Genomic DNA, 12,500 nt, shown 5'->3' on the forward strand with positions numbered 1-12,500 from the left:
AATTTTAGCGTTTATTAACTTCAACACGAATACGATATGTGCAACAGCGAGCTTGCCAGGATATTTGTTTCGAAAAATCGAACGTAACGTATTGTGGAGCATTTTGCAAATAGCTGAGTTTGAAATAGATTTATTTTAGAAATATAATAGTTTCTGGCTTTAAATTTGTATTCTTATCAGCTTGCCGTACTTTTCCAAACGCTGGAGCAATTTTAACCACTTTCCACAGTAAAAAATGCCCAAATTTTCGTATTTAAAATATTTCAAAACGCTTTGTGCCGTGAAAATTGTCTAAGCTGAGCATTTATTTTTGTTAATTTACCATTTGGGGAGAAAAAGCAAAACTACAGGCTTGTAGCCCTTTAGTACTGTACCAACATATTCGAGGCTGGTCGTGTCGTCGCTGCGAACAATCGTTCAAATTTTTTCGTAAAGCCTTCACGCTTCTCCAGTCTTCTTTAACGAACTGGTAGGGTTCGCTGGTACAATTTGCCGACGTAGAGAAAACAAACACGTGTGTCAGCGTTTTGATAATGCTTTAACGTCTTCTTTGGGTTGGATTTGAGATCTGACATCCGTTTGCTATGTCAATGAAGAGGTTTGTTGCGGTCTTCACCGTGTCACGAGTTCAAAAGTGTTATTTAACATTCCTAAAAGGATACTGAAAAGTGATGAAATTTGAGTAGCTGGATTAAAAAAAAAAGATTCAGAACACTAAAGTTCAAGGCATTCTTAATGTCGGAAAATTATGATCCCTGATAGGAATCGATTTGATATATAATGTTGGAATCGAGCATCAGTACAATACGTCGTCAACACCGCTGCGGCTTGTTTTAGAGACGGTACAAATTTATACGGGTACGACGAAAACAGCTTCAAAGGATTCATTAAGTGGGTTTTTTAAGCAGATTAATGTTTCTTCTATTGCTCTTGCCTTCTCAAGACTGTTTCCCACAACGAACAACCGTCGGTAACGTGTTTTAAGGTTTGGTCGAAGTAAAAAATAGAGAGATTTGGAAAACGGTAAACGCGCCAGGATCAAATTTGCGTTTTGCGCTGCTAAAAATCAAAGATATCTGTTTGATTTGAATTCATTTCTTACTTGTTATCTACAGAATATCAAGTTACTTCGCAAAATAAAGAGAATAGACAAGTGAGAATATAAGAGAATGTTGATTCATGGCAGTTTTACGTAACTCTCTAACGAATAGGAGGCCAGTTAACGCTGTTAAATAATCAACCCAACCTTACACATAGAAGTTGATAAGGCTAATAACAGTGCACACAACTATATTGGGAAGGTACATTTTGTTCCTCGATGACCCCAGTCTGAACTTCAACCAAAAAATGACACCCTTACTCAGACGACAAAAGGGCTTTTCACATAATCGAAAACAATTGTAGGAGACATATTATACAAGACTTGAAGACAAGACAGTAAAATATAAACATCAAGCAACATAATCGCCGGCCATACAACGAAGATAGATATAGTAGGGTGGAAACGCGCCACTTCATGTCACCGAAGTGTTTCTCGGTTAACTGCAAAACTGGTTGTTTTGTAGAAAAACTAATATAAAGAGAAGGAAAGCGTATCAAGCCGAGAAGCACAGAAGACTGAAGAAGACGTTGAAAAACAGGAATAAACTTACTCTTTATTAGCATATATAGACAAGCGAGCTTAACATTTTATAGCCGAACATTTTCTAACTGAAGTAAGATGGTTTCAAGCGATCTGCCCAACATTTTCAGCAGCGTGGAATGATTCGGAGTCAAGATGTCCAATTTGCTCAGAACAACTTTCCCTTACCAAACTAAGGAACAAAAAAAAAAGTCGACCTAAAATATGTTCCATGGCAAGATTTAAGCTACGGCTTACCTAACTAAAATATTTTTGAGGAAGATATTCAATCAGCTTTTTTCTCAATGTTTAATACTTAATTTAATATTTATTTCTCGTATGGTTTTCTTTCAAGTGAGGAAAACAGCTCACAATTTGTCTTAGTTCTTCCTTTGTTATTTATAGCTACGGACTATGTAATTTCTTTGTAAAAAGTAAACAAATTCAATGTCAAAAAGTCTCAGACTTTTTGACATTGCCATCATAGGCCATTCTTAAGCTAGCCATGTGCTGACCATATTGCTTGGTAGAATATTATTAAGAGTCCATATGCAAGTGTCAAGATTGTTCAGTTAAAATTAGGCCACTGTATGTCTATAATATTCTCTCTATGAACTTTTTGTTTAACTTTATGACATATGTATTCGCAGTTTATTTGCTAACACTTATATTAATTTTCAGTTCGCAGCAAGTCTCTTGTTCCTCGTCTTTTAACAAAGATGTTGACTGGGAGTCAATACTGGCAGTTAACGGTCGATGATGCGGCACTACATGACGAACTGCCAAGAGAGTTGCATTAACATTATAATGTAGTAAGTGTTAAAAATGTGAAGTTGTCGATCCTCGTCCACTATTTGGGCCAAACGAGAAGAAAAATGAAATAAGTACCCCCTGAGAGCGATGAGAATTGCGATCATTTTTAGGAAAGAAATAGAAAATAAGGCAGTACGTCCTTTCACTTTATTACGTCCTCTTTGGTTACTCAGTTTGGATATAATACAATTTTTCTTCGTACGGAATTAAAAATACGAGTGTGGTCTGCTTTAGTATTTTTCTAAATTTATTTCAGCAGCTGTTAGAGAGATATGATTAACGGAAAAAAATAGAGGATTTTTTTTTGTTATTTAGGACTTAGTACTTAGGCTTAAAAACGGTTGAAAACGCAAGTTCTGCTCACAAGTGGTTCGAGTCCTATTCAATCGGCCTTATGCAATCACTAAGCATCAGCATCAAGGTTACCACTGCATCTTTCATTTCCATTTGTTTTGCGTTTATTAAACGCATTTAATTCGTTCATGATGTCCATATGGCCAACGCTAGCCACATTGAATCAAATTGAAAAGCACGAAAAGTTTAACTGGTTAGTACAGCAAACAACACTGATTAATTTAAATTTTAATAAATTCAGCAGCAATAAAACTGCGTAGTTTTTATGACTTATACGTTCGTTACATAACAACATAACATTGAGAAATTTAAAAATATATTTAAAAAATTCCTATCAGTTAAAACTATACTGTCTTCATAATTTCTTTGAAGAAAAACGGGCAAAGAATACTGAGGTACAAGATATCCCTTTTTTTTTCGCATGAACACAAGGTGGCTGCGTTTTGTTCGTACAATAATTTTGTTTCATGTCTCGTTAAGGTTTGAAAAACAAAAGTCATAACACTTTGTAATCAATTCGCGACAAGACGATTGAAATGGTGAGAAACAGTAGACTCAGTGTGCTGTAACTTCTCACTAGCGTGTGATAAGTATTTCTATCGTCCATTTTCGCACGAGCTACTAAGTTAACTTCCTCACGGTTCAACAAGGGTTATGTTCGAGTAGTTTTTACCTCCTTTATATCAAAACCACTAAAAGAAAAGTACTAACACCCAAATAGTCCGCTGGTTACGGTATAAGTTGAAAAGCACGATTCACTTACGTTGGCAATAAATTTCGACAACAGTTTGAATTTACACTTCCTTATTTTTCCCAGAAATTAGAAACTCAGTTTCAATACCTTTTTCGGGGATAGAAGCACGACCTTAACTTAAATTGTAGTGGCTTAGTGCTGTTTCTCCAGCAATTATTATGTCGGAACCGTTACGACTTTATCACGACTTCACTGTAGTTAAAAAGAGGATATATTTTTTTCTATACTTGGAATCCGACAATATACTTCTTCACTTATGCACCGTAGCTGATTGTTTCTGGAAGAAACAACTTGTATGATCCTTGGCTCGGCTTTAATTTTCAGCTTTTTGAGAAACAAAATATTCAGGTGTTATGAAACATTATTTCTCAAGATAAATAGAACCGCTAAGTGTTTGACGCTGTTTTCAACGCTTCGTGTTCCATTTAAAAAAAAAAAAACGATTAAAGTAATTATTTTGAAGAGAAAAAAATGTTCTGAGCCGTTATTGGGCACACCTTTGAATAACGAGTAATTTGAGGTTTTGGGGGTCAATTTGTGCACAAATTACTCATGAGTGTGTCGGCGATTCCAGCAATCAAAGATTGTTTTACGGGCCTATTGTGTCTTCGGAGCGATATCAAGTTTTCCCGCGCGATCTTCTGAAACGGCTGTTTCAATCTATAAAGGATTAATCATAAAAGCCCTTAGAGCTCAATTAAACAACATGTGTTAATGATCCTACAGTGACCAGAGAAGGGACGGATAGATTTTACGTACATAAACGATTCATCTAGCAGCGCCAATAATGCGAAAAAATTACAATCTCTTTTCAACACTTGGATGCGCGCTTAGTTTGAGTTGAAATAGGCATTGAAAAAAAAAAAAAAACAACAAAACAAGGAATCTGTCCAGTTAGGTCGTCTCACTAGACTCATTGAGCCTTATGAACAATGGGAAATTATACAGCGATGATAAAGACGAACTGACAACCGCAGCTGTCTTTGTTGTGCGTTGAAAGCTATTTAGTAGTAAAAATACAATGCAATTAGAGACTTATTATCATGTCAGCCAATTAGATTTGCATATAGCCATTCTTGCACGACTTCTCTTTTTTGAAAACACACATATTAAGCAGGCCACGCGTGGTCACCGCGTTTGTTGTTTGACGCGGCGTAGCCACTCAGGTGAATGTTTGTGTCTCAAATCGAGGTCCTCCTCATTGCCACATCTGCAAGCGCAAAGCTGTTATAATTGACTCGATCTTCGAATCGTGCAACCAAATGAATCTTAGCTACCAATCCGAGTACTTTGAACCTCCAGCTCCGTGCAAGTCGGCCTTCATGGAGTTGCCTTCAACGCCAGGAACGCACAGTTATCCTAGCTACAATTCAGTTCCTTCAAATTACAATCCATACACCGCGGCGATGCGGTACTATCATCACTCCTCGACAAGCCAAGATTACTCCCTCGCATGCAACGCCAGAAATTCCTTTCCAATGCCACCAGTTTTGAATCATCATCCGCTCTCGCATCATCCATATTTATCGCCATCTTTGCAGGCTTTTGGAGCTCCGCACGATTCGCCTCATGACGGTAGGTTCACTGTTAAATGTTCACTCTTCCCGGTCATGAATAATATAGCTTATTTCCCCAAAACGAGTTTCGGAAATTGTCTTAACAGTGCGCTAATTCTCATAGCGTCGACGTAGTTTAGAAAAATTACCGGATTTAGTAGGCTAGCTTAAACGGCCAGAAACACCTTCAAAGTGCAAAAGTGCGTTGCCAAATGGCTTCAAAATTGGTCCCAAATGAAGTGTTAAAACATGCACTTCACGGCCTTTTGTGCCATAAGTTAAAAGAAGAAATGACACTACTTAGATATTACTTAGCCACTTACTTTACTGCGTTTCTCTTTATAAATATTAACCTTCTTTAATGCCTTTTTATCACAGATTTGAAAGGGTCTTGTGACGAGCCGAGGCTGAACGGAAAAGGAAAAAAGATACGAAAGCCGCGAACAATCTATTCAAGCTTTCAGCTTCGGGAACTGACTAAGCGTTTTCAGAAGACTCAGTACCTAGCGCTTCCTGAACGCGCAGAGTTAGCCGCACTTCTTGGCTTGACACAGACCCAGGTCAAAATTTGGTTTCAAAATAGGAGATCAAAGTTTAAGAAGAACGTGAAAGCAAACGAAGATAGCAACTCATGCGAGGACGCCATCAAGGGAGAAAGCTCATCGGGACCGTCAAATGAATCTACGAATGGAGCGTGGGAATCTTCCGAGTCCACCTCGACAGCAAGCCATGATCCAGAGACGCCTAGCTTTCCATCCTTGGGAAACAACAAGCCTGCTATTTCCACACCGCAGTGGTGCAGGATTCCAAGTCATGGAATCAAATCTCCATTCATCACAGAACGATGTCAAAGAATGTAGCCGAATTTCAAGAATGACTTTGAAAGACGACATCTGCTGGTATGAAGCAAAAAATGATGTAAAAGGAAAGTTTGGCAGTTAAGGCAATTCGTGTTGTGTTTGGAACAATTTGTCACCCAGCAGGCCTTCTCTAGAAGTAAAAAGATATAAAAAAAAGTTGTCCTCTCCTCGCCTGAACTACAAAATCGTTTAATTTGAATAGACTTGGAGCTGTAAATATAATTTATTTGTACCATGACAAAGTTACAACCTATGAAAAGCATTAAAACCAGTACCGAGAGGATAAATATTTTGTAGATGAAGTGCCCACGTGTAGCAGGAGGGACGAAAGAGCCTTCGACTTTAAAAAAGTAGTTGGTCAAACTCAAAATTATAAATAGTGTATGTAAGACTAAGAGAACTAAAAAGGAAAGAGTTCTGCCGAAAAGCTTATGCCTTTAAGAGATCAGTAAGCCATAATTATTTTTAACATTATCCTCATCTACTGTCTGTACTCAAAGTGATCTTTGTAGACATTGATAATTGCATTCGCCTCTCGCACTGCCTCACGGAAAAAAAATAAACGTGTGTGGTTCACAAATTACCGTGTTTGTGATCAACGACGCAAAGGAGAAATAAGTTCTGATCTATTATTTAATAGAGTATCAATGACTTTTAGTAATTCCAAACGAAGTGTTAAATAAGTCTCCGAATAAAGAAGTCATTAGAAGTCACAAGAAGCTTGATATGTTGCATGATTTAGCACTTTCTTTTCCCCCCGAAAATTTCATAGGATCTACTCGGTTCGCGAATAGTCAACATGGTCTCATAGAAAAGCACGCGCCATCTGTGCATAGCAAACTTCTATGTCATTCGCAATTGCTTTCGCAGTGAATTAAAAGAGATATCTTTATTGTTCTATCCCTCGAGTGTTTTACAAACAGATCAACATTGCAGTCATTTGGCTTTATTGTTCCGACTTCTTGGTCCGGAGATGATGACTATTTCATGACATAATTGAAAAAATGTGACATCGATACATAGACGTCCAGGCACTCGAAAATGTCTAAAAATGCCGCAAGACTAATATCTACCTGGGCGCGGACATCAAACAACATGTGCCATGACTAGAAAATGTCAAGGGCATCCTGTGGGATACTGCGCATATTAGGCGAAGCTGACTATTATGAAAAACTAACATATTCTCAATACCAGCTAAATATCTATTGTGTATGATTTATTGTTTGTTGTGTTGAATATATGTCTTGCATCTAAGAGAATGGCTGCGAACAAAGACCAGCCCATTATCCTCTAATACGATGAGGGATATCACTGGAGTGTAACCGTAGCGCTTTATCAACGAAATTTATAATGGCCATAAATTTGAAACTGACATCACATGTAAATAAATAAGTAAGTAAACAAGAAAATAAACAGAAAGACTGGAACTTGTGACACCTGTTTTGGGAAGAAGTACAAGACCAGCTAATGTTAATTTTAAGATATGATATTGCCTCTGTTTTTCTTCTTAACCAGCGCCTCATTGTAATCTCCCTTGAGAAACAAATATCGGACCAAGGTAAAGTTCAAAATGGGTGACCAAAAAAGAAGATCTTTCGAGCAACAAGGAATGATGAAGAGTGAATGTTTTGAGATCAACAATACTATCGTTAAATTGTCACCCAAACGGATACGATAGTTGTAACGGTCGGTCAGTTTGCATATTAATAACCCTCGAAAATTTATCGATATTTTCGAGTAATCAGCGGGCATTGGTCGAGTCCTAAACACTAAATACCCGAAACAAGCAAACTGAAAACCCCCCGAAATAAGAGCTCAGTAAAAGCTATCCATCAAACACAAAAGGGCAGGTGAACTTTAAATTTGCACGTCTAAAGAAAATACACAGCAGGCGGTCGCCAGTATGAAATCTTCTTCTGTGGTTTTAGAAAGAGGATAAACAAATTAAATATGGGCAGCGTGCAAAATGACAGTCTTCAGTTCTGTGTCGATATAGTTGTTCTCCTGTTTGTCTTTTCCACAAGAACAACTCCCACGTAACAACCAACTTGTTCCAACCAATACTTACGTTCTTTTTAACTGAACTCGATCCTGAACGTTCATCAAGACACACCGGTCGGGTATCTGTTTTCTCGTTCACTGGGCAACGGCAAATTTTCAACTGCCGGAGCCTAAGCTATTTCCTTGTGAATTTAATTAACAAAAAAGTGAGTGATAGCGGATATTCATGGTTTTTATAAATGAATTATGATTGCAGACTGAAATGCTGGCTAAGTATATAATCATTTTCATATTTTTCTCTTTTACTTCATTTTTTAAAATTCCCCTCTCTTTCTGTTACATGTATAACTTTATTCTTAGTAAATTAAAGAAAGTAACGTTCTAGAATTGGTGGTCTTTACAACGAAAGATAATTGTAGCAGCAAAATATAGTCGCTGTCATTTAAGATTTTTTTTTTTTGGGGTGGCAGGTTAAAAGTGGCATTGACATAAAGATTCAATTCAGTTTTTCGATATACTTTTCTTAAATTTTTGTTGAACGCGAATGTAAAATGTTGTTGAGTTAATCAGCCTGTTCATTTTCTTAAAAGCGGAATATCTCGGTCCTCGAGAAAGACTGCATATATAGGGTCAGTTTGAAGGGGCTTCCTGAATCAACGAAGACGCCACAACAACACTAGAGAAGGATCCCTGAGACATTACCAGTCCAAGCTTCGGACTGTAAATGTTAAAAAATGATCAAAGGACGGACAACTTCAGGTGTAAAAAATAAAACTTCACTAAAAACGTTTCTCTGCTATTAAAAACGGTTAACTTAAACGTCCCCGAAAATTCGGAAGCAAAGAAAATAAGACGAAGATATGGCATTGTAGTCTTGACAAATACTTGTTTCACGAGAAGTGTCTAAATGGCAGAAAATTGCCCTTATATCCACAGAGAAGTATCGAGATAAATGCTGCTAATAGCTTGTCCCTCTTTGTATAAGAGGATATTATATTGGTTTGTGTCTGACGAAGAACAATATTTGTCTAGTATTGTCATTTCCTAGTTACCTGCATACCTTGAAAGGTGTAAATTGAAGTATAAATTAAAAATCTCCCAATTCTAGCATTGTTTTCATGAAGGATGCAGTGCAGCGGCTAATACAATCTATGAATTTGCAAACCCCTTTTCCGGTAATTTTGAGTATTAGCTTTTATATATTTTGAAGCACGAGCTCTCACATATACAGTGAAACTCAGAGCACTCAAAAAAAAAAAAAAACCCACAGACAAACTCAACGCCACAAGCACCTGCAAAAATACTTCACTTGTTTATCTTGCAAAGCTTTGTTACCGTAAGTATTGATTTCACATTTTCACGCCTAAGCAACCTTAAGAATTTCTTTTTAACCTAGCTCCTTACATACATAGTAACAAAACAGAGTATTTGTTGCACTTGATGATAAGACAGAGTGAAAACGGTGATTTGGATGGCATAAAGGAGTTCGTGTAGGACTACAAGAGGCAAGTATTTCCCTCAGGTGTTTCATATATGCTAATATATCACATGTATATTGTGTTTTGTTCTGATTTCGACTTAATGGACTAATTGCCACTAAATGGCTTCCAGGCGCAATCTTCGGATACAATTATTCTCTAGAAACATACAGTGTAGATAATGTTGATATCCTTTAATGGCTTAAAAGTGGCAGGAAGCGATTGATTTGACAGTTTATTAACCAAAAGTGTTATTAGAAATTAATTTACGATGATAGTTTAAATTGTTCAAAAATGATTTCAAGGATAATTTTCACACTTAAATGTCGCTCAAGATTTGGGTGGAGTTGACGACCGCTTGATGAAGTCTCAGTTTTTGTTTAAACTCGTATGCACCGACACAAACACACGTTATTTAGAGCGCTGTGCACAGAGAAAGTGGATCTTTTCATCGCACTTTCACAGTTGTCAATTGTATTCATTCACTTATGCACCCGAACTCACCAATAACATTCCAAAATTGACTCCATTCAGTGAATCTCTTCAGAGATTGTCAAGTTACAGCAGGAGTTACAGGGTCATAGATAATAAGCTTTCCAAACAATACATTCTAATGGAGGGCTACGAAATGTATTTACAAAACAAAAGCCTGAAGTCATTAACACAAACGCAAAAGTTTGTTTTGTGCAAGAGATTTGTATCTCATCCTTTGTCTAAATAGATTTCTAGACTCCATTGTATCAGCAAACATAATGCTCTTAGGCAAATAAAAGTGCATTAATGAATTTACCTCCACAAAAGCAACATGGCTTCATCGCATTTATGTATTGATCTCACCAAGAACAAATCATTCATTTGTTTTGTTTGTCGCGATTTTGTTTTAGTGCACATGGAAAATTCAGAAGTGAATTTGTTCGCCTTCGAATGGGCCGTAGCTTCCGACGACCGGCTAAGCCCACGCACAACATAATTGCAGCTATTTTGCGCCGAATTCATCTTAGCTTGTTGGGCGAAGCGTGATTTAAAAAGAAAAGCGCGTGCTCTCAACTTAATTACAGGGTAATGGTAAGCAGCAACTAAACTATTGAGATAATTGTTGAGTTTTCGGATCTCTCGCTGCGCTAATGTGGTTCTGAATTGTTTGGCTCTTTACCTCAGTTATTATCCGGCACATTAGACTTAATAGGCCTGCTACGAGGTTGTTTAGTTGGTTAGGAATGGGAGCCTAAAAGCGCGCGCAATCACTTAAGAAATTCCGCAAAAAATAGAGACCTGATGTTTGGTGTCCGATATTTGCTCACCGCAGCTTGAACATTCAAGTTTGCTTCATTTGCATTGAAAGTAAGTGCTTTAATTTGTGTTGTGGAGTGTGATCCGTTTTGTTGAAAGTGTTTGACAAAATTTGTAATTCAATTTATATTAATAAGTTTATGTCGAAACAGAGCTTCTGTCAATAAAAGCTGTGTTTGACAAGAAGGTGACATTGGCTCACGGAACAATATTTGCTTAACAAACATCACAGACAAAGGTCTTTGTCAACATTAAAATTGAATATTCAAGTCTCTCAGTAGAAAGGAAGAAGACAAGAGGTGTAACTGTCGGAAAGAGAGGTCCAAATTCAATTAACGCGTTGAATAGTGGTTACTAATCGAATACTTTATTTACTCTTAAAACTCTGAAATTCTAGGTTCACAATTAAAAGTCTGAAGGAAAGTTTGCGGAGGAATGACTTACGACTGAACATCGAGTTCACAAGTTAATGCTGTTTATACTTATTGCGTCGGCAGGTGCCCCAAGGTTTTCAAGTATAAAGCAGGGTTTGCACGTTTCAACTTGAAAAGCATCTACTAGACGTTATTGTATGATAATGCGGGCCAATTGTCAACTTTTCAAGTTATTAATATTATTTTTTGGGCGAGTGCCTTTGGCACTCAGAAAACCACACAGATATAATCGAAATTAAATTAATGTCAAATAACGTTAACAGCTCTTACCGTCATTACATTGCATCAGAATTCTATCAGTTATCTAACCAGGGGACAGCTATTTCATCTTTTCCATTATTTTTAATCGTTCACACCTGACTAAATTTAAACCGGCTACTGTGTTAATAGCTATACTGCGGCTGTGTGGTGTCTGATGACCTCATTTGAGGTTTTGAATATGCAGCTATGAGATTTCCACTTTTTAAAGCTCAATCATGTAAACCCTTAGCCGAAGCCAAGCAAAACGGCGTTCAAAGTATTTTCATTTTGGTTAATTTTTATGCATATGCGTTGTTCACTATAAACATCGTCTTGAAGGCAGGAGTTGAAAACAAAGACACTTTTCTCACTTCCGATCGGTAACTGACGGTTTTTTAAACCGCGGTTTGAATATTGTTAGACGTAGTGTTATAAACAACCTGCACTAAATATACAGAGAAACATTAAATCTTTACGTTCGTTTACATATTCCTACGTTTGGCCAAAAGAGAGAAAGATCAATAAGTTGGGCGGGAAATGTTTACAGGAGGTCTAAGAAATCTGATGTTTAAAAATCGAACATAATGATCAACAAATTGAACCACTGCGTTCAAAGTTTCTGGAGGAAATTATCAGTCTTTGAATCTTTGAAAACTGAGCAAAAATAGTTAAAAGGTGCCGGTATACACGTATTGTCTAATATACCAATTGTATGCACCATCTTCTTCTCATTCTAAATAAATAAGTAAATAAATAAATAAATAAACTTTACTGGCTATACTCAATTGCTGGTAAATTCAGTAGTTAACATTTCAAAATTCTGTCGACTTTCTGGGAGAATAGTCTTTAGAGCGTAAAGGAACTTCCCATGTTAAATAAGAGGTATCTTTTCTTTACCTTTACCTAAAATCATGAAGGGTGTATACATTTTCAAGATTTTATTTTTTTGAATGTCAGTTAGGGGTATTGAAATCGAAGTTTTGCTGATAGGGTCTACTGAAACTGAGACAAAAACGGGTTTCAATTTATGGAAGAAAACCCTGTAAGATTCGGATCCTTCTCTTAGGCAACTTACCAATTTAACGGTGTATTAATCTAT

The 12,500-nt window shown here is 36.9% G+C and overlaps 1 protein-coding gene and 1 long non-coding RNA gene across 3 annotated transcripts in view; both read left to right on the forward strand.

The window, feature by feature from the left end:
* Positions 1–4,672: 4,672 nt before the first annotated feature.
* LOC137967586 (homeobox protein Dlx6a-like) lies at positions 4,673–7,436 on the forward strand. Its single transcript, XM_068814097.1, has 2 exons — positions 4,673–5,117; positions 5,477–7,436. The coding sequence occupies exons 1-2, from the start codon at positions 4,805–4,807 to the stop codon at positions 5,956–5,958; spliced, it is 795 nt and encodes a 264-aa protein (XP_068670198.1). The 5' UTR covers positions 4,673–4,804; the 3' UTR covers positions 5,959–7,436.
* Positions 7,437–9,093: 1,657 nt separating this feature from the next.
* LOC137967316 (uncharacterized) overlaps positions 9,094–12,500 on the forward strand; it is a 9,378-nt gene continuing 5,971 nt past the window's right edge. The window contains exons 1-2 of one of the 2 annotated variants that reach the window (XR_011116520.1): positions 9,094–9,295; positions 9,372–9,464. This is a non-coding gene — a long non-coding RNA (uncharacterized lncRNA). Of the gene's footprint in view, positions 9,296–9,371; positions 9,465–9,575; positions 10,779–12,500 lie in introns of those variants that run through there. The other variant, XR_011116521.1, reaches the window with a different exon arrangement.

This window comes from Montipora foliosa, chromosome 8 (genome assembly GCF_036669935.1).
Source record: "Montipora foliosa isolate CH-2021 chromosome 8, ASM3666993v2, whole genome shotgun sequence".
Lineage (NCBI taxonomy): Eukaryota > Metazoa > Cnidaria > Anthozoa > Scleractinia > Acroporidae > Montipora > Montipora foliosa.

Excerpts from the sequence above, each read along its gene's own strand:
- LOC137967586 (XM_068814097.1), top strand. The coding sequence starts at position 4,805 with ATGAATCTTAGCTACCAATCCGAGTACTTTGAACCTCCAGCTCCGTGC. Across the intron at positions 5,118-5,476 it reads GCACGATTCGCCTCATGACG|ATTTGAAAGGGTCTTGTGAC; the intron begins GTAGGTTCACTG and ends TTTTTATCACAG.